The following is a 25,284-nucleotide window of genomic DNA, read 5'->3' on the forward strand; positions in this document are numbered from 1 at the left end:
GAAAAAGGGGAACTGACATTTCTCAAAAGCTTCTTGTGCTAGATGGTTTGATATGTACTTACATCCCTCAATTCATTGAACCCTCACCATGACATAGATGTAACTGTCCCCATCTCGTAGGTGAGGAAAGTGAGGCCTCACACTATGTTCTCAAGCCTCCTTAAAAAGAGCTAATTATATTCCCTATGCTCAGTGGAAGAAAGCAGAGGACTGTGTAGTACATTCTATTAGTAGTTCCATTTTAAATTAAGAAAAAGTTTGGTCCATCTTGGCAATCCAAGTAAATGATAATACCCTATCACTGCTGCTATTTCAAGTGTTTCTAAACACCAAGAGTAACCCAAGACAAAGCTAATAACATAATATATATAAAAACAAGATGACAAGTATAAACCTGAACTCAAGAAAACATACCAAGATGTTAAGAATAATAATTTCTGAATAGTGGGGTTATAAGTGATTTTAATATTCTGGAAAATATATAAAACCATATAATAAAACAATTATATATTTTTCTATATTTTTCAGTTTTTACAGTAAAAATATTTTAACTTTATTAAAGAAAGAAAACTTTTGGTGCTTTGAAGAGATAACTTCTCATCTATATGTAAAGTTTCAACACTATAAAAATACCTATTTCCAGAAAGTTCTGAATGGGCCATTGTCTTCTTAGAGCAAAAACAAAATAAAAGATAAAAAACAAAACAACAGGCAAACCCCTTCCATCAACAAGGAGTCACTGATTCTAATGCAGCTGATTTATTTCAAGGAGATATTGGACCCATGACCTTACTGAGATACACAAAATGTGGTTCCAAGTCTCTTAGCTTCCAGATTAAAAGAAAAGCAGTTCATTCTTGTGTATTAGCCTGACTTAATATCTTACTGGAATTTCTTCCTGCTGACTGTTTGATTCCGTTTTAACTCTAAGACATCAACTTTACATAAAGATAAAAATTATTTCCCTCAAACAAAGGAGAGTCATGGTGATTCTTACCCCCTTCCTTATGGATTGGATTTAGTAATATTTCTAAATTGTTTTTTGACAGTTTAACTCTTCTTGCTTTTGGATGAGTACTAGCCAAACTTGCGTTTTTGCTAGGTAGATGCTGCGTTTGAGTTCGTGCAGCACGATGGCCCAGTTAAACTGCAATACATTACACTAATGATTCTGGGCTAAATACTACTAACTAGGCTTTGCTCCTTCTTTCCTTTAGGGAGACATAGGGAGAGCACCATATTTCATTTGTATCAGTCTTGTATTTAAAATGGTAGTTACAGTTTTTATGATTGTTTTCACATTAAGCCTGAGTTTGAATGATACGAACTTTGGATAATGCCTTGAATTTATTTATAATTTTAAGGAAAATCTTATTGTACATTGCAATAGATACTCTAGCAAACCAGAGCAGGGAAAAGATCTCTTACCTAAAACACAAAAACATTTTTAAAATTCTGTTTATGATTCTTTTACATTTATGCTAATTTTTATAAATTAATTGGGAGGAATAAATATAAATGAGTTACAAGTTCAAGGAATTCCCCTCATCTCTTTTTTATTACTGGTATAGTGAGGAAAAAAATGGTACATGAAAAATCTGCATTTATAAAATAAAGCCTAAGAAGTTCCCAAAACCTTTCCAGAATACTGCAAAATGATTCACCATAATATATCCTTCTACATTAAACTTTTTAAAGAATTTAAAATGTTAATAGTCTACATTTGAAGAGAATTTCTTTTTTCATTTGCAAGGTGCTTTTATATACAGTGTTTAATTTCATCCATGGTAAAGCCCTGTGAGTTAACTGTCATTATCTTATTTTTACAGTCCAGGAATTGAGGTTCAGTGAGATTAAGCAAGTGGTTTTTCAAAGGTTTTGCAGCATTTTCTATTTAACCAATTTGGGTTTTGTGTAGGCTTACAGAGCATGTGTGTCATGTGAAGATAATGTGGCTTATTGGAAATTATAGTATTTCTTCGGAAAAAGTATTTTAATTAGGGTCTCTGGTACCACAGATTATTTATGCTGACATCAGCATGCATGATTTCAGCTAAGGAATAAGCTCCTTCTGCTATGAGGCTTGAAAATGGGATAAAGTAAAAAATAAGGATCAACTTGCTGATTATCTACATTGGGGCTAGCAAACTGTACCCCACAGGCCTAATACCCCCATCACCTGTTTTTGTAGGTAAAGTTTTATTGGAACACAGCCTTGCTCACTGGTTTATGTATTGGCTACAACTGCTTTCACACTGCAGAGACAGAATCGAGCAGTTGCAACAGAGACCATGGCCTGCCAATAATAAAATATTTACTTTCTTATAAATACTTCACAGAAAATTTGCTTTCCCTTGGTGTAGATGCTACTGAAAAACTACCTTGAGTATTCAATTTTGATAAAAGTATCTAATTTCTGGCTTTATTCGGCCAACCTCTCAAGCAACAAACAAAAAAACAAAAAATAAAAACAGATTTTGAGTAATTAGATGAGTCTTGCAGAATTGCAAGAATAGTAGTTTGTTTCTTATCAGTTTTCCTAACCTACAGTGGCAGGAGGTCTTGGGGCCTTTTACAAATGTATTAAACACCTATGACTACATGTAAAACTCTATGCTAATACAAATGTATCACCTGGGAAAAAACAGTGGCTTACAAGAGGTTCCACCTGAGCTTTAGGACCTTCTTTCATTTCCATCAAATGACCATGGAAGTTTTACTTTGTCTACAGTTCTGCAGAATGCTTCCAGTTTCATCCAGCCTCTTCCTTGGCATCAGGAAAATTGCTTTCTCATCTGAACCCTCATTTCATTCATTCAGTTCTTAGCATGTGCTGGTATTTAATTTGTTTGTTTTAGTCTTTCAAAACTCTAAGCTTGATTTTATTATGCAAGTAAAACATTTTTTAAAATGACAGAAGAGCAGAAAACAGATTTGCACAATGAGGAAAATAAAAGCTCTCATTTGACTGCTCAGAGAGAACAATTCCTAATGCTTTTGTTATATATCCTTACTAATATTTTTATAATGGCATGCTAGTAAACTGTCTCTTGGGGAAAACAAGCCCTGATTTTCAGTGTTTGCTGATTTCTCTAATGCATATATTCCCATCATGATTGATCAAGCTACCAGTTGTTTAACAACTGGCTCACAAAATTCCTATTTAACAGTCTGCTCTCCTGAGTCAGTATGAGCCAGCTGAAACATTTCACTGTTTATATGTATGTGTGGGTATGTGTGTGTAATCTGTATATATTTTTTACATATGTGATTTTCTTTTTACAGAAAATGTAATTTAAAATACATGATTCTATTGTAATTTGCTTCTTTCACATACCAAATATGGTAAAAATAGGTAGCCTGGTCAACATAGTGAGACTGTTTCCTCACAAAAAATAAAATTAGCTGGGCACAGTAGCATGCATCTGGAGTCCCAGCTACTTAGGAGGCTCAGGAGTGAGGGTCCCTTGAGGCCAGCAGTTGGAGGCTGCAGTTGGAGGCTGCAGTGAGCTATGATCACACCACTGCCCTCCAGCATGGGTGAGAGAGTGAGACTGTCTTTTTAAAAAAATTTATATATTGGTATTTGTACTTCTATACCATTGATGTTAAGGGCTGTATAATGTTTCATTGAATTGATATTATTAGGATTTATTTAATTATTATTTCGTTTTTGGGACCTTTAGAGTATTCCCAGAATTTTGCTATTATATATAATGCTGTGATTTAAATTGTTGCAATACATTTTCTTCTAAGTGAGATCATACGTGATAAAATGGCATAACTGAAAGTGCTATATAAATATTAATTTTCATTATTTATTATTCTTATTGTGCATATGTCCCACTATCCCATTTAGATTGTGAGTGCCCCCAAATGAGGCAGGGGTATCCAGCTGTCTGCATTCCCCACAGCACTTAGTAAACTGCATCTGCATTCATCTCATATATGAGAATAAAGATGATTATCAGTTTATTCTGTTTTTGTTTTGTTTTATATTTTTGAGACAAAGTCTCGCTCTGTCACCCAGGCTGGAGTGCGGTAGTGCAATCTTGGCTCACTGTAATCTCTGCCTCCTGTGTTCAAGCAATTCTCCTGCCTCAGCCTCCCGAGTAGGTGGGACTACGGGGGTGCACCACCACGCCTGGCTAATTTTTGTATTTTTAGTAGAGACGTGGTTTCACCATGTTGGCCAGATTGGTCTCAAACTCCTAACATCAGGTGATCCTCCTGCCTCAGCCTCCCAAAGTGCTGGGATTACAGGCGCGAGCCACCACACCCGGACAGTTCTTTCTGTTTTCTAATCTTTGTTGTGGTCAGTGGTCCAACAGTGTGAAGTTGCTAGGCCTCATATAGCCTTCAGTGATTAATTTGAGTTTTCCTTCAGAGAAAATTCAACTGGACATGCTTGGGATTGAACTCATGGCCTGAACTTCATTGACATTATTTCCAACTGAAGAAACTGGCCTGTGTGGTTTTACATATTTTCATGTAATACATTAAAGTGTTCTTGACCCCACGGGACAAAATGTCGTACACAAATCAACACCCCCACACACCCACACACACCATGCACCTTCTTTCTCCTAGCAACAAATGAACAATGGTATTAATCACAAAATATGTCCACTTTGTACTCACCAGAAAGGTTCCTGCATTTCCTCTCTTACGTCAAGCTTTGTTTTATTATTTCAAACTATAAATACATTCCAGTTGCCGTAGTCACCTCAGGGTGAGAGTATAAAGTTAGCATTATAACATTAACATTCAATAAAATAGATGAAGCCATTAAAATCTTCTGGCAGCATCATAAAGTTGTTATAAAAGTACATGTTAGAGGAGGGACAAAAAGTCCTTTAACAAGTTATAAACCTACGGCCATGAGTATTTTTCTTACTCCTAGGGAAAACACATTTTTCACCAGAATTTTATTATGAAAATTTTCAAACACACAGAAGAAAAGTTGAAGGAATTCTATAGTGAATGCCCAAGTACTTACCACCTAGATTCTACAATTAACATTTTGTTTCACATATCTATCCATCTATCAATTCGTGTGTGTGTGTGTGTGTGTGTGTACTTCAAAGTTAATCACAGACCTCAGTATTCTTCCAGCTTCAGCATCCATATTTTTACCTAGAGAGGAAATTCAGATGTTAAAAGCCAGGTATTCTCTCAGTCTGGAAAGGTCACTGATTAAGTCTCCATCCCTAGGTGGGACTAACTTTAGTCCTGCCCTGTAAGGACTAATGAAAACAGAGAGATAGGTAACATGTCGTGGTCTCCCAGTGAAATGCTAGATGGTAAGCTGCCTTGTGCTGGAGGATTTCCAAGCCATAGCTTCTGCTTTAACTGGGGTGGTTTGGGGCATCTTTTGGATGTGGAACACACACATGTGTGTGCATGCATGCATGCAGTCACACTGTATTATCATTTTTCACGGCAATATGACAAAGTGGGCATTATATCTGCTTTATAGTGGAGGGAATACACTGGGGTGGGGATAGTAAGTGACTTGGCTATGGCTACACAGCTAGTGTGTGTCAGGAAGGAAAACTGCACATTATTTCTGTGACCCTGGAGCTGGAACCACTTTCCATTCTCTAAGATATTTCCTTGCTTCAGTGGCCTTTGGTGTTTCTTCTTCATTTGGTTCTCATTCATTCCCATTGGCCTCTTGGAAAGCCTCAAGAGGACTGCATACAGAGAACTAGTCCTTGGAGTGGTTGATTTAGAAGAGTGACTTAGAAGAGTTCAGAGTAGCCAAGTCAAGGCTTTGAGAATCAGGCTAAAGGTAAGTAGGATGAGCATGGAAAGTCAGAATCCTGTCTGTCTCTAATTATTATGACTTGCTGATTTGTTTTCAGGTGTTTTGAAGTCTTCTGCATCTACTTTCAGTCAGGCAACAATGAAGAGCCTTATGTCAGTATCACCAAGAAGAGGCAAATGCCAAAAAATGGCCTCTCAGAGGAGATTGAGAAGGAGGTGGGCCAGGCAGAAGGCAAGCTAATCACCCACCGATCAGCGTTCAGCCGGGCATCTGTGATCCAGGCTTTCTTGGGCTCAGCCCCCCAGCTGACCCTACAGCTGTACATAAGTGTCATGCAGCAGGACGTCACTGTTGGAAGAAGTACGTATATTTTTAATTTCTGCCTGCATTTGGGGATCAAAATGAGAAGCAAAACATACAGTTTGTTTTGTTTCAAAGGAAATTTGTTCTTAAGTGCATTTAATTCTGAATCTATGTTCTAGTTACTATGCTCAAAACTCAGTTAAAATAACAACATTTATTTTGCTTATGACTCTGCATTCTAGGCAGGACTCAAAAGGGTTACCTAATCTGTAATCCACTAAGGATCAGCTAGGGTGGCTCAAAGGTGGGGGGCTAGAATCTATTCAAGGCCCCTTCATTCACATGTCTTGTTGCTCACATGTTTTGATATTGGCTGTTGCTGGGAGTCTCAGATCTTCTCCATTTGATTTCTCTGTGTGGGTGAGTTTGGGCTGCCTTAGAGCATGGTAGCTGCTTCCAAGGGTGAGTGTTCTAAGAATGAGGGAAGGCCAGATGGAAGCCATATCAGCTTTTGTGATCCAGGCTTGGGAGTTGGGGCACATCACTTTTGCTTCCTTCTCATTGTTGAAGTACTCAAGAGTTGTGCCCAGATTCAAGGGAAGGGAGAGGGAAGCCAACTCTGACTCTTGTTGGGGAATGGTAGAGTTCTGGAAGATCATGTGGGACCAAAAATACCACTGTGGCCATTTTTAGAAAATATAGTTTACCAGAGGCTGAAAATACAGCTACTGGAGGCTGGTCCTCTTGGGATTTCACTCTGTCTTTCAGTGCTAGTTCTCAACAAGTTGAGACAGTTGGCTTAACAACTTTGTGGTGAATAATGGAACAAGGCCACTTTCCTGTCTTCTTAGATTTGTAAAAGGTATATCAGTTTATAAGTCAAGACAATGTTCTACCTTTGGGCTATTCTCACATCATCAAATTAAGAGCAGATTTTGGTTAAGTTTAAAAAACAACACTATTTGCATCAGAGTCAAGATTTTATTGAAAAGCCTACAAATGAGAAGTGGATACCCTCCCAAGTATTAATATTATGGGTAAATGAAAACCATTATGGTAAGTTTTATTATGGGTATACAAAATGATTTAAAAGCCTTAAGTTGAAAATGTTTAAGAAAACATTGAATATAAGAAAGACTCTTATTTATTTTACTTCACTCAGTTTTATCCTCTTTCTACCTATCTTTCAGACTGGCTGGTAATAATTCATGTCAGAGTCACAGGATACTTACATGTTAGAGCCATCTCCCTTATCCAGGTTGCCTGATTATGTTTCTTAAAGTATGAGTCAGGATCTCAAGTAGAGATCTTGAACCTTAGTGGATCAACATTTATATGGAAATACTTTCCACAACACCTGGTAGGGAGTAAAAGCTCAATAAATATAGCAGCATCCATGTTCCCTAAGGAATTATAACTGGAATGGGTCTTGACCAAACCGCATGCCACTATACTCTTTTTCCCAGTTTATTGTTTTTCCAAGTGGCAGGGATACAGCAAGAAATCAGATGTGATGATAGCCTATTTGATTTTTAGAGGTAGATCCAATTTTTTTCCTCAAGTTTTTTTAGTGACGATTGTCTCACAGTTGAGGGGTTGGCAAACTACATCCCATGGGCCTACTCTGGGCACTGCCTATTTTTGTCAGTAAAGTTCTATTGGGACACAGCCCTGCTCTTTCATTTATGTATGGTCTGTGACTGTTTTGGGACTAAAACAACAGAGTTGAGTAGTTGCAATAAACATAATGTAGCCCACAAAGTCTAAAATATTTACTAACTTTTTACAAAGAAAGTTTGCCAACCCTTGTTATAATTTTTCAGACATAATTCTGTTCAGGAAAAATCAGATCTATCTTATAAAATGTCAGTGTCACAATGGATATCGAAATGTCCCAAAAGAACTTGGAAAAACATAAGTCCTCTGAGAGTTAAATGATAAATCAAATAGCTACGGAAAAAGGAAGTGGGCATGGTCTTGTTAAAAAGATAGATGGCTGCCACTTATGCAGGTCTTGACTAACCCCAATCACTGCCTTAACATATATAAGGAAGGATTATCTCACCCGGGAAGGGTAAGACCCTTATGAATGGAGCATGGTCTAGGGTGCGTCACAGAGGCAAATGTTGGTAGTGTCTGTCATGTGGTTAGAAATGTATTTGGTGCAAGGAACAAACACCTAACTCTAAAGTTAACCTAGAGTTTATTTTTCTTATCTAACTAGATATTGGAAGTAGACAGTTGCTGACATTATTTCAGCTGCTCAATAGTGGCAAAGTTGATGTCCCTGCCAAGCCATTGGCCTTTTGCTTGGGTTGCTACTACAGTTCCAACCATCATAGCTACCTTCAAAACAGGAAGAAGGAAGGGTAGATATCTTTCTCTTTTTATTAATGAATATAGCTTTTCCATGAATCTCCCTAATAGACTTTGCTTTGTCTTCCTCCTTTTATTAAAAACTATAGCTTTTCCAGAAATCTCTCTAACAGAAATGACTTTAGGTCTCTGACCAGAACTGATCAGTCATTTAGCTTCAAGGGATGCTAGGAAAGCCAGGTCTAGGAATGTTTGCCACCAATGGTTTAGACCAGTATTCCTCAAACTTCCCTGATGACGATTAGAGTTACCTGGGGGCTTGTTAAATATATAGATTACCAGGATTCATCTTTGGAAACTGTGATTTGCTGTGTCTGGGGTGGGAGCCAAAGTTATGTCTTTTCTTTTTATTTCCCTTTTGTTCTTTAAACAAGGGCTCCAGGTGATTTTATTATCAGCAAAGTTTGAGAACATTGGATTAGACTAGTCATGGCCTGCATGTGGTTGGGCCCATGACCACCCATAACAAAACCATGACCACCCATAACAAAACCATGTTCTCTTAAGATAGTGAGAGGAATGGAAAATGAATAGGCAACTGACAGTGTCTGCCACATCATCTAAATGCAATCCAGACCAATAGAAATGTGTCCCTCTTGACAGAAGGACATAGAGTCCATCACAACCTGACCCTATTCAGCATTCAAATTCTGTAACTCTCTCCTCTCTCTCTGATTCTGTGCTCATTGAGCAAACATTGATGGATTTGGCATTAGCAGAGTTTGTCGTGAGGGAGAGAAGGGAGAGCCAGCTACATGGTCACTGGAGAGTTATTGTTTTTCTTCAATTGCAATATAATTTATATAACATAAATTTCACCATTTTAAGTGTATGATTCAGTAGGTTTCAGTATATTGACAATGTTATACAATCATCACCACTGTCTAGTTTTAGACATTTTCATTACACCGAAAAGTTTTAGACAATTTTAGACATTTTCATTACACCAAAAAGAAGTCCCCTATCCATTAACAGTCACTCTTCATTTCCCTTGCCCCTAGCCCCTGGCGACCTACTAATCTACTTCCTGTCTCTATGGATTTGACTATTATGAATCTTTCATATCAATGGAATCTTATGCTATGGGGAAGTTTTGTTTCTCATAGTCAGTGAATAATGGACACTGTGTCTGTGAGCTTCAGTCTTGGATGAGTTTGGACATCCTGAGATTCCCTGAGTCTAATCAGTTCTCAGCAAGGGCTTGCTCAAGTCTGAGGATCTTGGAGGATGGGTTGGGCTGAAGCCTAAGTGAGCATACCAATGTTACTGTGCTTTGTGAAGGCCCCTGCAGCCTGCCATTTGGCTTGCCTGTCCCTCACAGTACCCTTCTCTATTCCACTCAAGGTGGTAATGTTGGTAGTAAAAATGACTGTTTCATGAACCCTTGATTTGTGGCAGGTACTGTGATAGGCATTCTTCTGTTTCATTTTCACAGTGTCCCTGAGGTAGATAATATCTCCGTCTTACTAAAGAGGGAAATTGGGCCAGGCACAGTGGCTCACACCTGTAATCCTAGCACTTTAGGAAGCCAAGATGGGCAAATCGCTTGACCCCAGGAGTTTGAGACCACCCTGAGCAACATGATGAGACCCCATCTCTACAAAAAATACAAAAATTAGCCAGGAGTGGTGGTGCATGCCTGTGGTCCCAGCTACTTGGGAGGATAAGGCAGGAGGATTGCTTGAGCCTGGGAGGACCTTGGCTCCAAAAAAAAAAAAAAAAAAAGGAGGAAAATTGTACTCATAGTCTGCCAGAGGAGCCAGAATTTGAGGTTAGATTTGTGTGACTTTATTTATGGACTCAATGAGTATTTCTTGGGTGTGTTCTGTGTTTCAGACCCTGTACTGGTCTCTGAGGATAAAGTGGTAAATAAGGTAGACAGGCCCCAATCGTCTTCGAATAGGATATATAAACATCAGACAAATTATTAATCAAATGCATAATTTACTTAAGGTAAATCCTGCAAAGTGAAAGATAAGTAGCCTCTCTGAGGGTATATTGGGGGGTGTCTAACCGAGTCTGGGAAATGAGACAAAGGTTTCCAAAACTTAGGTTTAAACTGAAAACTGCTAGATGAAGAAAAGAAGCCAGATGAAGAAAAATCAGAAAAGAGCATCCCAGGATTTCAAGCTTTATTCCAGAGGCAATGGGAAGGCACTGATGAGTTTTAAGCAACAAGTGTCATGATCAAATTTAGTTTTAGAAACTGATTACTCTGCAAAATGGATTGGAAGAGAGTGAAGGAGGAAACAGAGAGGCTAGGAAGTGGGCTACTATAGTTGTCAAGGTGAGAATAATGGCCTGGACTGGAATAGTTAGAGTGGATTATTGGAGCAATATTAAGAATGCGTAAGTGGCCGGGTGCGGTGGCTCAAGCCTGTAATCCCAGCACTTTGGGAGGCCGAGACGGGCGGATCAGGAGGTCAGGAGATCGAGACCATCCTGGCTAACACAGTGAAACCGCGTCTCTACTAAAAAAATACAAAAAACTAGCCGGGCGTGGTGGTGGGCGCCTGTAGTCCCAGCTACTCCGGAGGCTGAGGCAGGAGAATGGTGTAAACCCGGGAGGCGGAGCTTGTAGTGAGCTGAGATCCAGCCACTGCACTCCAGCCCGAGCAATAGAGCGAGACTCTGTCTCAAAAAAAAAAAAAAAAAAAAAAAAAAAAGAATGCGTAAGTGGAACAATGTGTTGATTGATTGGATATGAAGGTGAGGCAGTGAGAGATGTCAAGAATAATTCCCAGTTCCTGATATGGACTGTTGTAGCCTTGGATCTCCATTTGTCTTGGTAGTGAAGTAGCAGGTTTGCAAGGTATATTTTACTTTCAGTTTCAGGCTTAAAGAAATGAACACATTTTAAAGATTCTATTTAACTCATGAGAGAAGAAGCAGATGTTCGGACCAGCTTATAAGATAACCCAAAGGACAGATGTAGGAATATTGACTAGAGATATCAAAATGAGTATGTAAATGGAAGTAAAACTGGTTTTATTACAGCATGAGAGGGGTGACATTTGAACCTCTACAGTACAAGACATTGAGCATGTCTGTTAGTGACTTACAGCTTGTAGATGAATGTAAATGAGCTCACTGGCAATACAAAGCTAGAATCACAGAACCTGGATTGGTGTACTGAAGACAGAACAAGGTTTTAACTGAAACACTTTTTTTGTTGTTGCTAGAATGTTTAAGTCAAGTATAAAGTTAGACTTTCCTCAAAAAGATGGTCCAGTTGTTAGGGTGAGCAGGTTCCTGTCAGAGACATTTCGAGGCCAGGCTTGATCAGGGCTTAGTGGACACTAATAATATCACAAAGTTGAGGTTGTCATGAAGGCAGCTCCCTGATCAAGGAGGGCCTGGAGCACAATGGGCGGGAATAAGCACTGGTACCTGGAGAATCTCAGGCTAGTGGGAAAACCGACGAGGGCTGATCAAAACAAAACTCACCAAGACCATGTGAGGGCAAAAAGGAGTCTTAGAAAGGAGATTCTTCCCTGCTGCACAAAAGCCTAGCTGCAGTTTCCTGTTAGCCACATGGACGGCTTTCTGCGAGAAGGTCAGTATTCCCAGTGCCTGAGCTCATCCACACCTGTTTTCCTGGCTGTTATTCTCTAGTATCTAATGGCCAACATCCTGGAGCAGGCAGGCAAGGAGGCCCAGAACAGCTGCAGGGTGCACATCTCCCCAGAACACATGGAGATGGCCATGCACAAGGAGGAGCAGCTCAGATGCCTCTTGGAGGATGTACCCACCATCAGGTTGATGAGGTGCGCCAGCCTGAGAAGGAGGGATACTTGGGTCTCCGAACCTGGCAGGACTTCATCAACAATTTCATCCAGCCTCAAAAATTTCCATAGATGAGAGACCCCAGGCTGCTGCCATCAGCCCGTGCTATTAAAGTCTTTAATGACAGTGCCCCTGACTTCTCTCAGGTTCTCTCATTTTGGGTTGTAGGTGTCTGTGAGACATCTAGGAGAAGCTATCCCATAGATAGCTGAAGAGGTGGAAGGTGTGGCCAGTGTGGGGTGTTTGAATCAGTGATTTTAGAAGGGGCAGTTTCCAGTGGTGTTGGTGAGAGCACTGGCCCTGGTGGGAGGAGCTGACTGGGGATAAAGATATAGAGACTTCCTCATTGGCTTTGAACTGGAAGGCCTTGTGAGGCCAGAGAGTTGCTGGGGGCCTCCTAGGCTTGATAAATTCCCGACCTGATGCTGGGACCTGGGGTGGAGCTGTAGACTCTGACTGAGGTGCGGGAGGCTTTATTCAGAATAGCAAAGGTCTGAAGTCAGAGGGCAGTGGCCACAGGGGTGGGTGGAGAGGGGGCACACTGCTGGCATGAACTTCATGGGACAGGCTTTACATGGAGATTGAGGAGTGATGGGAAAAACACAAGGAAAAATGCAAAAAAAAAGTTTTGGTCATGTTATTTTATTTATTTATTTGTACCCTGCCTCATTCTAAAAAAGGCTTGAGACATGGATTAGTAACTGGTACTATGACACTTTGTTTGGAATATATTCTTCTGTCCTCTTATGGACACTGTTAAATTAAGTAGTAACATTATATAAAAAGCTCTTTGGCCTAGGACATGCAAGCCAATCAGTTCTTAATGGTTACAAAATATTACAAAACTTATTTGTAAATGTATTCCATTATAAACACAATTATCAATCACATTCCCAGAAAAAATAATCTGTGTATGATCATATATTTCATAGAACAGCATAAAGTTATCAGTGGCCAAAAACAGGTTCAAAGGTATACAAATAACCTGTGTAATTCTGTCTCGAGTGATGGCCTCTAAAGCGTATACTGTACTTTAAAAACTTGTGCTCTGAACTGTTTAAAACAGGTGTCACATCAAGTGTTGTAGCAATCTGTCCCCTTGCCTGTGAATGTCCATATTTTAGATTTTCACTCGTTCTTTGGATCATCTATGGCCGCATTCTGCTGCCTGCTGGCCAGGAGGCTGCCCAGCCAGATTCAATAACAGATCAGACAACCTGGGTTTGAGATCCTAGTTCACCACTTTCTGACCATGTGATCTTGGACTTTCATTTACTACTGCTGGGCAGGCTTGCTCATGTGTAAAACAGCGGTAATAAGAGTCCCTTATCTTTAGTTTACCCAAAGATTGAGTCCACTTGGGATATGCACAGTGTGACCCCTAATAAACAGCTGCATCTGTCTCCTTCCCTAACCCCAGACACGCAGGCAGGCTTACCCAGGGTGCATCTGGGTCTGGTTCTCAGGTTACTGTTGGGCACTTGGGCTACTGGCTGTGAGAGCCACATCCTGCTGAACCCTGTGGAGAGACAGGAGAGTGCCTGGCAGAGGAAGAGCCCTTCCTCTTTGTGTCCCCTTTGCTCCTCCTGCCTTGTGACTCGCCCTCTCTCTGCCTCTGTCTAAGCAGAAGGACCCAGCTTGGCCTTTGGCTAATTCACAGGAGTGTCTCGAGAATGAAGTAAATAGCGGTCTCGTGTTTAAAAACTAGGCTGTGAGAAACCCATGTCCTGGACACAAAGATGTTTCACTTCGGCCAGGGGAGGGGGCGCTGTCGCCATGAAGTGATGAGCTGAAGGAGACTCCCCACCTGGAGTTGCTAGAGAGAGGCCTTCTTGCAGCTCAAATGCACAGAAGAGGAAGCAAGGAGCTAGGCTAAGGCTGGGAGTGCTCCATGGCTCTCCATAAGGAATCACGCAGTGGTGGGGTGAGCAGCTTGACAATGAGGTGCCTCGAAATATGAGGTTCAGTGGACATGATATGGCAAGAAAGACTTCTGGGATTTAGACAAGCACATCTTCCACATGGCCCTAAGGACAACCCTGACACTGCTAATCTCTAATATATTATTTCCTAAAGCACAGTCTACAAAGTGGCATCTTACAACTCAATCTGGATGACGGATAGGTTTGCTAGTTCTAAGCAGACATCTTAAAAGAAAATTAATAAGCTGGTAGCATTTGAAAATCAATAACATTTTACCTGGAAGTCTGGATTTCTGGCTCTCTTGAGAAGTAGAAATGAGGGTATACATGATTACAGTGACATAGAGATGACTAGCTACTGCTCCATGAAGACTGGACCTCTGGTTTGCCGCATTCCTTCCACACTCTTCCCTATGAGGTCCTATATTTGATCCACTTCATTAATTTATAGTAGTTGTCTGATTAATGGAGATACTTGAGTTTGTTACTCTCACTATAAATTAATTACAAGTCCACAGTATTCAGAACAATCAATCTCATTTAATGAAGTAGTATATTGTGCAGTGCTTCTCAAAATATCATTGGGGTAGGACCAAGCAAACTTCCTTGTTTTTCTTGTTCCAGTACATTGTGAACTGATATGTGGTTGTATTACTAGTATGCCACTCATATTTGACTTGTCATTCGAGTTTAACAACTGCACTGGTACATACCTTGTTCAAAAAGTGAGCCCACTAATTTAAATGTGGCTAAATCAGATGTATACAGATTCCTTAATGCCAGCTCTCAATGACCATACTTATCGTAACTGACTGGTAACAGACAGTTCATTGTACCAGTCCTCAAACTTTTTAGATTTAGATTTTAGATTTAGATTTAGATTTTAAATCTAACGAAAAGCAGTAAACAGGACTTGCAGTTGGTATTGTTTCTCCTTCAGAGTCTTCATGAAAACAGATTTATCCCTCTTATATTTAGGACTTTAGCATAATACTGGTGAAAATGTTGCTGAACTACTTCTGTTAAACCAAAAAACATTAAGGAAAACAATTAGCATCAGTGGGGCATGTTAGATGTGGCAGATGTGAGATTGTTGAGTTCTGAAATGTAGGATAAAAAGATTCACCAAGGCAACTGTGAAAGGGACTCTTCATGACAAGAAGGGACAACATACTGAAAGAAGAGGCAGAACTGGGTTCTGGTCTCCTACAGTGTAGTTTACTTGGGGGCCTATCACTTTCCAGTGAGGAAAATGGAAAAATTGTTTCAAAGGTCAGCTAGAAATGTATAATTATGACTGTGCTCTTTTCCTAACAAAATATTTCTATGGAAAATGGGTACATAGGGTTCAGAGGACACAATTCTTTTAGGGTCTCCATTATACAGCTGAGGCCACTGAGGCCCAGTGATGGTAATCAGTTATTGTAAAGTCACATGGTGAGTGGGCAGCACAGTAGAATGATGGCCTGGGGTTCCTTCCTCTACTGTATCCTGAAAAAGGGGTCTCAAAAGAGAAAGTGTTTAATGTTCTCATCTGAGAAAAATAAGCTAAAGTCTTCAATACCAAGGTGTTAGGATCTCTTGGATTTCTTGGGAAGCACTCAATAACTCAGTCCCAAGAATATTCATTTGTGCTTTATTTGAGGAAGGCCAGACAAGTTAGGAGAAAAGTGCTAATTTTATAGTATAAGTCTTTGGGCTTTGCAAACCTAGGTCTTGTTCCACTGGACATTGTGTTAAACTGTGTTATGAACACAAATATGTCTCAGTTAAGGTGTTCCGGTAATTCTGATCTGTCCACTAACCATTGTCTTAAATGTGGCAATGTGATGGCATGAGAAGCCTGTGTTCAAGAGCCTAGTCTTTGAAGTACTTAAGGTACTGACCTTTTTCATGGTGCTCTAAGACAATCCTTCTTTGCTGAAGACAAAAATCTCCCTCCTGTAGCTGATTGTAGGGCCTTTAGGAAAGCATCAGTGTAAATCAAAAACTATCTGGAGAACCAGGCATGCTGGCTCATGCCTGTAATCCCAGCAACTTGGAAGGCTGAGGCAAGAGGAACCTTTGAGGCCAGGAGTTCAAGATGAGCCTGGGCAACATAGTGAGACCTCCGTCACTACAAAAATATTTTAAAAATTAGCTGGATATGGTGGTATGTAACTGTAGTCCCAGCTACATGGGGAGCTGAGTTGGGAGACTCTCTTGAGCTAAGGAGTTCTGAGTTGCAGTGAGCTACGATTGCACCACTGGACTCTAGCCTAGGCCATAAAGTGAGACCACAATTCTTAAAAAAAAAAAAAGTATCGTCCGGGCATGGTGGCTCACTCCTGTAATCCCAGCACTTTGGGAGACCAAGGCAGGTGGATAGCCTGAGGTCAGGAGTTCGAGACCAGCCTAACCAACATGATGAAACCCTGTCTCTACTAAAAACACAAAATTAGCGGGGCGTGGTGGTACATGCCTGTAATCTCAGCTATTTGGGAGGTTGAGGCAGGAGAATCGCTTGAACCCGGGAGGTGGAGGTTGCAGTAGGCCGCGGTCGCACCATTGCACTCCAGCCTGGGCAACAAGAATAAAAAAAAAAAAAAAAAAGCATCTGGAGATGATAGAGACTTAAAGTGCCTGTGGTTCACTTATGACTTGTGATAAAGTGAAAAGTCCAGTGGAAGTACATAACAAAACTAATACAACTGAAGAAGAAATTGTGACATACAAAATAAGATAATAAAACAAATGTAAAAAAGTTTTGAACAAAAAGTATGTCAGCATAATGATTAATCATATTTTGAAGTAAGTCTATGGTAGATTCTAGACATCTGTATTTTACTAAAGCTCCAGTAAAAGGTTTGATGTGCATCCTCAACTTAAAAAGCCGTGAGGGAAGATGCTTCATAAAACTTAAAAGGAAAGTTGTGACTAAATAGAAATCTACTGAAATGATGACTGTTAATACCATAATTTTGTTGCCTAATATCATGAAGGAAAGCACCAGCAGGACTCTGATAATTAGAAACATACTATGGACAGTGGGGGCACTGACAAATCTCTAGGAACTTCTCACAATCTGGAACTTCTGAAATGTTTATACTAATAATATATTTCATATTCAGATTTTATCTAGGGAAGGCTGAGTACCTCTTTTCTTTTTTTTCTTTTTCTTTTCTTTTCTTTCTTTTTTTTTTATACAGGGTCTCACTCTGTCACCCAGGATGGAGTGCAGTGGTACAATCATGGCTTACCATAGCCTCAAACTCCAGGGCTCAAACCATCCTCCCCACTGAGCCTCCCAAGTAGGTGGGAATACAGGTACACACTACCATGCCTGGCTAATTTTTTTTTTTTAGACACAGGATCTAACCTCTGTTGCCCAGGCTGGAGACCACCTCTTTTGATTTTACTTTTTTTCCACGCAACTCATCAATACTAACAGCAGCAAAACTAATTTTATCTAATATCTATCTTTTTATAAGGTGAAAGAACAAATCTTTCCTATTTTCTAGGTACTCTGTTGGACATCTCAAAGATAAGTCTAAGTGTAAAAGATTTATAGAGTTTCATTTTATTTCATTTAAACTTTTGAATTTTATTTTGAAAGGCAAAATTGCTAGCAGATTTGAGAATTAAGTTAGGATCATGGGTGGCTGAGTACATGAATGGCTGTAGCTTGGCTATCTGTTAATTAAAGTGACAGTACAATATTTGGATAAACATACAAAAGACTTTAATACATTCTTAATAGAGAACTTTTTGGTTTTTTTTTTTGAAGAGAATAATCAAGGGCATGATAAAGTTAGGGGAAAAAAGTGTTATTGTGGTAAGATGCAGAATCCCTACTTTTAGGGCAGGATTACGTAGGTAATATTTTAGGCTAAATTATGACCCCAAAGATATTCAGTTTCTACTCCCTGAAACCTGTATATGTCACTTTATATGGCAAACGGAACTTTGCAGATAAAGAGATTGAGGTTGGGAGATTATTGTATTGTAGGTCATGCAGGTGGGCCCAGGACAAATGTTCTTATAAGGGAGAGGCAGCAGCAGGTTTGATCACAGAGGAAGAAGACAATGTGAGGAGTGAAACAAGATGCTGCACTGCTGGCTTTGAAGATGGAGGAAAGAGGCAGGAACCAAGGAATGCAGTTGTAGAAGCTGGAAAACGCAAGGAAATGGATTCTCTCCTTGATCCTCTGGAGGGAGCATGTGCCTGTTGACACCTTGACTTCAGCCCAGCCAAACTGATTTCAGACTTCTGATCTCCAGAACTTTAAGACAACAAACATTTGTTGTTTTAAGCCACTGTGTTTGTGGTAATGTGTTATGGCAGTTATAGGAAACAAATACACGCCAAAAGTAATCTTTTACAACCTTTTATTAAGAACAGACCAATACTCCAAGAAAACTCATTTTCACAGAAAAACCAATTCTAGATTTGTTTCAATGAAATATTTGCTTCTAAATAACCCACTATTTACTTCTGACAGTCTCACAAATAAACCCATCAAAACTGAGGCAGATTTGGCAAAATGTTAACACAAAATTGTGTTCCTTTTCAGACTCTTTCTGCAAACCTCCTACAACTTTCTTTATTCACTCAGGTTTTATCCTTCACCATTCTTCCTCATTCCCATCCTGGAACAAGTCATTTTTCTTTAGAACAGAAATATACATTTTTGCCCATAATAAAAATTTCATTATCTTGAGATTCCTAGTAATCTCATCCACTTGTATTAATTATAACTTTTAAGCAGCCACTTGTATTTCAAAAAGAAAACCAGGGAGTAGATAATTGTGAATTTCTGTCATTTTAGCAGCCTAACCAATCTCATGAATATACTTCATTGAGCTTTATCCAGCCACATACTTCCCTTAGTTAATTCCACAGTGTGGCAGAAATGAAAATGTTCATTTACAGACCCAAAGATAAAGCTTCTTTGTGGCATGTACGAATAACAAGCAATGGTGTATAAATGAAAACTGTGCTTACTGATCAATTTTTCAGAATTCTGTCTTACTTAGAAATGATCTGGAAATCCAATGAATAGCCAAGATCTTCAGTTATCTAAAGATTTTGGAAATGCTCTTCAAGGTAACATACTACACAACCTCATTACTATGGAACTACAAATTTATCAGAACAGTGATTCAAGTTTCTTAAAAATAGATTTAAGTTTTTAAGTAATTTTAAATATTTGACAGGAATAATTCTAGCTCATTTGATCAAAAAGCTGTATAAGTTTAGGAAAAACATACCCAAGAGTATAAAAATATATGCTTGTATTAAATATGACACTGATAAATCAGAGATGTTTACATTAAACTCAAAGTCTTAAACTAGTCTTATTTGCCAAAGAGTTACATAAATTATATAAATCTGAATTCTTAAAATGGTTTTGAGTTGGTTTCTAGGTTAATATATTTTTTAGACTAACACATTTAAAAATCAATAGTACAATTTGCGTATTTTAGGAAATTCTAGTTATATTCAATTTATATAAGCAGTTATTTGTCTAGATATGCCAATCAGAATAGAACTCCTTTAATTTGGGAGACTTTATAATCTAACGTATCAATACTGTGCATAGGTAGGAAAACATTATACACTCGTACAATCAGAGTGAGGATATTACAGACATATAGAACTACAGATAGAAATAGAGTTTGTAGCTTCAATTCTTCAATTTCAGGCATGGATCAAGATTGAACACAAAATCAGGAAATCTCCCCAGTCCAGATTTTAATAGCTCTTTTCCTGTCAAAGGGCATAAAATTCTTAAGTGATTTGAGCTTAGAAAAATAAACTAACAAAAAGGGTGACAAACCAGACTTTCCGTCGCCCGTCACCCAATAGGGACTAGATTTCTCTAAACCATGGATGCACTTAGATCTCCAGATTGTTAGACCTTAAAATCGGATTGCAAACCATTTCTCTCAATGGTAACGGGGAATAACTTAATGGTTGTAAGTGAACCAGAACAAAATAGAAACACAAAATTTGTAGAGAGGATTTCAAATGAGAAAACGAGGGTGTCAACAAAGCTCTATTGGTGCTCTGGATTCACCTATGAGAGCGAAGAAAGGACGTGCCTAGGGTTTAACTGCTCACGAGGTGCACTTCCTTGTCAGCAATGTTTACCTGACTCTTACAGGTGAATCAGTTGGATATCTTGTTATGACTTCCAAAGTGGTGAAAATATATTTTTCAAAGGGTAAAATATGTTGCTCATACAGATGTGAACCTGTTGTTTACGCATAAGGAAATGAACAGATGTTATGGCCAGGCATGGTGACTCACACCTGTAATCTCAACATTCTGGGAGGCTGAGGTGGGTGGATTACCTGAGGTCAGGAGTTTGAGACCAGCCTGGCCAACATGGTGAAACCCCTGTCTCTACTAAAAATACAAAATAAATAAATAAAATAAAAGAGAACCAACTAAGGATTATTTAGAGATATCAAAATAAGTATGTAATTGGAAACAAAACTTCTTGTATGACATTTTGACAGGGAAGACGGTTGAACCTGTGTTGAACAATGCATTTTGCAGTATGTGTCAGTGACCTGTCAGATAGCCTGTATCCTGGAGTTGAAAAGCAACAAGACCAACAACAACAACAGGAGTTACATCGCCCCACAGAATGCGGAAATGCCGGTACACAGGCCTGAGTGCCACCGATTCTTTAGGGGTGGGACAGTCAGTCTAATTGACATGTCCAAATTCAAGAAGAATTGCTGATGCCTGGGTTCCAGAGCCTGGCAGGGCTCCTCACAGCCTCATCCATTGGCAAAATCACTCATTTGAGGAAGCCCCATGCTGTTGCCATCAGCAAATTCTCTCAAAAAGTTTAAATCCATGATGTGTTTCTGACTCCTCTCAGTTTCTGTCATTTTTAGTTTGAGATGTCTGTGGGACATCTAAAAGAAGACATACCATAAGAGATTTTTAAGATTTAGTATGGAGGCAGGAATGGCTGTGTAGCCTGGAGAGATACATAGGCTGATAGCAGGCTTTGGATGCTCTGAGACATATGTCCATGCATCTGTGGTGAAAGATTCTGTGCACGTTGCCAACATCCTATCTTGAGCATGTGTCGCAGCACACACTGCAGTGTTTCTCTTCCTTTCTGTCACAGGCCTTTCTCCTCTGGCAGGGAATGATGAGAAGTGTAGGTAAGGTAATGCTCATGGGGCCACCCCAAACTAAGGGAGATGGTAGTTGATGGATAAGACCTCAGCCTCTCTGTCCTTTAGATGGATAATTTGGGGTACAATTTACATAATCCTCTGTGGATCTCCAGTGGGAATGAGCCTCATTTGCCACAGTGGTAACCAGTTTTAAAATGTAGTCTTTAGTAGCCTTGCTTCCTCCCCTCTCCCACTTCCCACCCAACTCCTTCATTCTGCTTTCTAGGCTTACCTCCCAAATGAACCACTTGCACCCAGATGCTTGCCTCAAGCTCTTCAGTTTGAGAGTAGTCATCTAAATAGAGATGATAATTTGAATCACAGTGGGCCAGGCATATGCAGCTGTGAAAAAGGAAGCTAGGTTCATCCAGGGACAATTTCAGTCACAGATGATGTGACAGAATTGAAGGGTAAGCATGTTTGAGGTTTGTGCAAGAGAATGAATGAAGTTTTGCACCAAGTATTCTTAGCTGGATGTGGGAAAATAGAGGATTTGTTTCATTGGAGGACTTGGTAAAAATTAAAAAAAAAAAAGAAAAACAATTGTAGTAGCTCTTAAGCAAGCAAGTCAGATGGGTAGAAGGTGGTGGTCAGGATAGGGTGTTTGAATTAGTGATTTCAGAGGTGTTTTTTGACTCTTGGATTACTAGGAAAGCGCTCTTAATAACTCACTCCTGCAATTTCACTTCTGCTGTATTTGGGGGAAGGCTAAATAGGCTAGGATTCTTAGGTCTGATTTTATACCACAGTTCTCTGAACTTTGATAACCTGATGCAATCGTCTTCTGTTTGATCAGGTCGCTGCCCAGAGATCTACCTTGGCCAGACACATTGGCTAGATTCTGAAAAAACCTTACTTAATTTTTTGTCTGTTTTCTGGACCAACTGTATTTTATGAACTAATCTAATGATAATAGCTTTAATTCATATATTCATAGAGGAATATTGTGAGGAGGGAGTTGAAGGTATAGCTTTTTATGTTTGTATGTGGTGCTTTACGTGATGTAAGCTTATAAACTTTTGGAACATCATCTTTTTTTGCATGTGTATACTCACACACAAAAACACAAAACACAAAACTTCAGAAAGTATGAAGGGAAATACACTGGAATATCAATTAGTTGTTGTCCTGAGATAGCGAGAATATGGGGTACTTTTTTCTTTCCATTTATCTGTGTTTTTCATGCTTTCACAATGAGTATAAGTTTTTGTTGCAAAAGAGAGAGTGATTGATCATGGGCTACTCTGGGTGGCTGTGGGTCTTTGTCTTACTCGTTTGTGCATGCCCAGTTCTGACACGTATGACTGCTCAATGTAAGGTCAGTGAATGTTGAAAAAAAACCTAACTGCTATCACGGAAAGCATTTTTTGTGAGTTAGGCAGGAAAGTTAAATTAATCTCAATTGCTTTCTTTCTTTTCTTTTCTTTTTTTTATTTTTTTTGAGACAGAGTCTCGCTCTGTCGCTCAGGCTGGAGTGCAGTGGCGCAGTCTCGGCTCACTGCAAGCTCTGCCTTCCGGGTTCACGCCATTCTCCCGCCTCAACCTCCCGAGTAGCTGGGACTACAGGCGCCTGCCACCACGCCCGGCTAATTTTTTGTGTTTTTTAGTAGAGACGGGGTTTCACTGTGTTAGCCAGCATGCTCTTGATCTCCTGACCTCATGATCCACCCACCTGGGTCTCCCAAAGTGCTGGGACTATAGGCGGGAGCCACCACGCCCGGCCAATTAATCTCAATTTCATAGATGAAAAAAGTGAGGGTATCATTTGAGATGTTTTCATTGCAAGTGATAGAATATGCAACTGAAAGCAATTTAAAATTGTAAAAATGTATTACCTCATATAATAAGTTCAGAGGCAGAGTGATCCTACAGTTGACTAACTTATTAGCACAACAGTGTTGAGGATCCAGGCACTTTCCATCTTTTTATCTGTCTTCTTTGGCTTCTTATTGGTGTCTCCCCTGATGATTGCAAGAGGACCATGTATCCATTATGTATTTCTGCATAACAAACCACCATAAAACTTAGTGACTCAAAGTAATAGCAGTCGTTTCTTTTGCTTATGATTTTGTAATTTGTGTAGGTATCCGCAGGGCTTACCTTGCTCCATGTGGCATCAGCTGAGGCAGCTTGACTAGGGGCTGGCAATTTGGTACTGTTTAATACTGGTTGCTCAGCTGGGGCTGAGGGCTGGAGGCCTTGGTTCTTTTCCATGTGGACCTCTCTTGGCTTTTTTACAACATGGAAGCTAGATCTTAAGAGTGAGGATTCCAAGAGACACGAAGTAGAAGTTTTCTGTGTCTTAATATGTTGGCCTGGAAACCAGAATCATTTTTGCTTGATCCTATTTAGGTGTCACATGATCTTAGATTCAAGAAGAGAAGACATAGACCCCACTTGTTGGTGGGTGGTATTCCACAGGAATACCACAGGAAAAATACCATCAGGAGCCATGTTTTAAAACATCTACAGGTAGTTTTAGGTCTAGACATTACATGCAGACATGATGAAGAGGGAGGTTTCTTCCTGTGTACTTCTTTTTATTAGGGAAGAATGCCTCTTTTTTTCAACATAATTCTATTCCATTTCCGTTGGCCAAGATTGGGTCACATGTCCATGCCAAACCAATCTCTAGGTACAGGAATAGAAAACGAAGTTACAGATTTCTCTGAGGTGTAGATATCCTTGACCCTACAGAACAGCTGGGCAAGGCCTGGAGTGGATAGACCAGCTTCATCCTCTTAACCCAATGAATACAAATTACAAATAGTATAATTTTTGTATTTGTCTGTGACACAGAATAAGTTAGGAGACTGGTCTATATTAATCTTTATTTATTCCAGTGGTCAAACCTGAGATCATCTTCCTTGAACACATTGAAGGGTGAGCAGCACTTAATCAGAATTAGATTTCTGCCTTTAAGGAAGAAGAGAGGAAGGATACCAATTAAATTGGAGACCCACAGTATCTGCAACACTGAGGTTTAGGAAGTTTAAGGGCCCAAAGCCAAGACCAAGACCCAGTTTTTGGACACTTGGCCCAATGTTAGTTGTTTTAACCAACACTGCTTTTCATGGAGTTGGAGAATGTTAGACATGGAAGGGACCTAAGAGATCATCATGTTTGATTTTGCACACTCTGTAGAAACCACTTATTCAGTGTCCCTGAAAGGTATTCCACCAGCCTCTGCTTGATTATATTCAGCAGTGGAGCTGTCAGTATTCAAAAGACACTTCTGTTGGTGAAGTATTCGTTGTTAGAAATTATTTCTTATATAATAAGAAATTAAGTAGGACTTTTCATTTTCCTCCAGAAATGACATCTGGCCCATGTGCTGAATATATTACCTTCAGAAAAAAAACCACTAAGGACTGTCCAGTTTTCTTCTTTCAGGATTTTCTGAGAGTGACAAACTAACATTACCACAGTCAACCTCACATACCCATACCTTCCAATTCTAAAAGGACTTACCTGGGGAGACGGAGCAGAAGAGAATAGGATCTTCTGTAACTTATTTATGGTGATAGGTTACTTCCTCCCTTCCAGAAGCCACTTAAAGTAGAATTTCAAGATGAACGGTGCTAGCAACAAGGGTAGTCAAGCCACTCCCTGACTTATGAAGCTGGGAACCCATAGGCCAATCTCAGTTGCTTACCTCCCTTAGAGATGGCTTGTTGTGTGTACCCTGGAGTTTAGGAGTATTTATGAACATAATGACTGAGGCCTGTTTTTCATTTGTATATTCCTGAAGGAAGGAGACTTGAGGGAGTAGCCTGGAGTGAATAAAGACTGTGGTGCCATATGCCTGGAAAGGGGGTAAGAGGTCTCTGCTCTATCAGCTAGCTATTGCTCAAAAACAAACCACCAAAGACTTAATGGTTTAAATAAAACATTTATTGTTGCTCAATAGTCTACAGCTCTGTTGGTATGTTAGGATTCTCTAGA

General features: G+C 39.6%; 1 protein-coding gene across 1 annotated transcript in view; it reads left to right on the forward strand.

The window, feature by feature from the left end:
* The window catches only part of XK (X-linked Kx blood group), a 44,919-nt gene that overhangs the window by 2,427 nt on the left and 17,208 nt on the right, over nucleotides 1-25,284 (forward strand). Inside the window, exon 2 of the mRNA XM_010386944.2 lies at nucleotides 5,868-6,130. Within this exon, the coding sequence (XP_010385246.1) occupies nucleotides 5,868-6,130 (263 nt within the window). The remainder of the gene's footprint in view (nucleotides 1-5,867; nucleotides 6,131-25,284) is intronic.

This window comes from Rhinopithecus roxellana, chromosome 7, assembly GCF_007565055.1.
Source record: "Rhinopithecus roxellana isolate Shanxi Qingling chromosome 7, ASM756505v1, whole genome shotgun sequence".
Taxonomy (NCBI): domain Eukaryota; kingdom Metazoa; phylum Chordata; class Mammalia; order Primates; family Cercopithecidae; genus Rhinopithecus; species Rhinopithecus roxellana.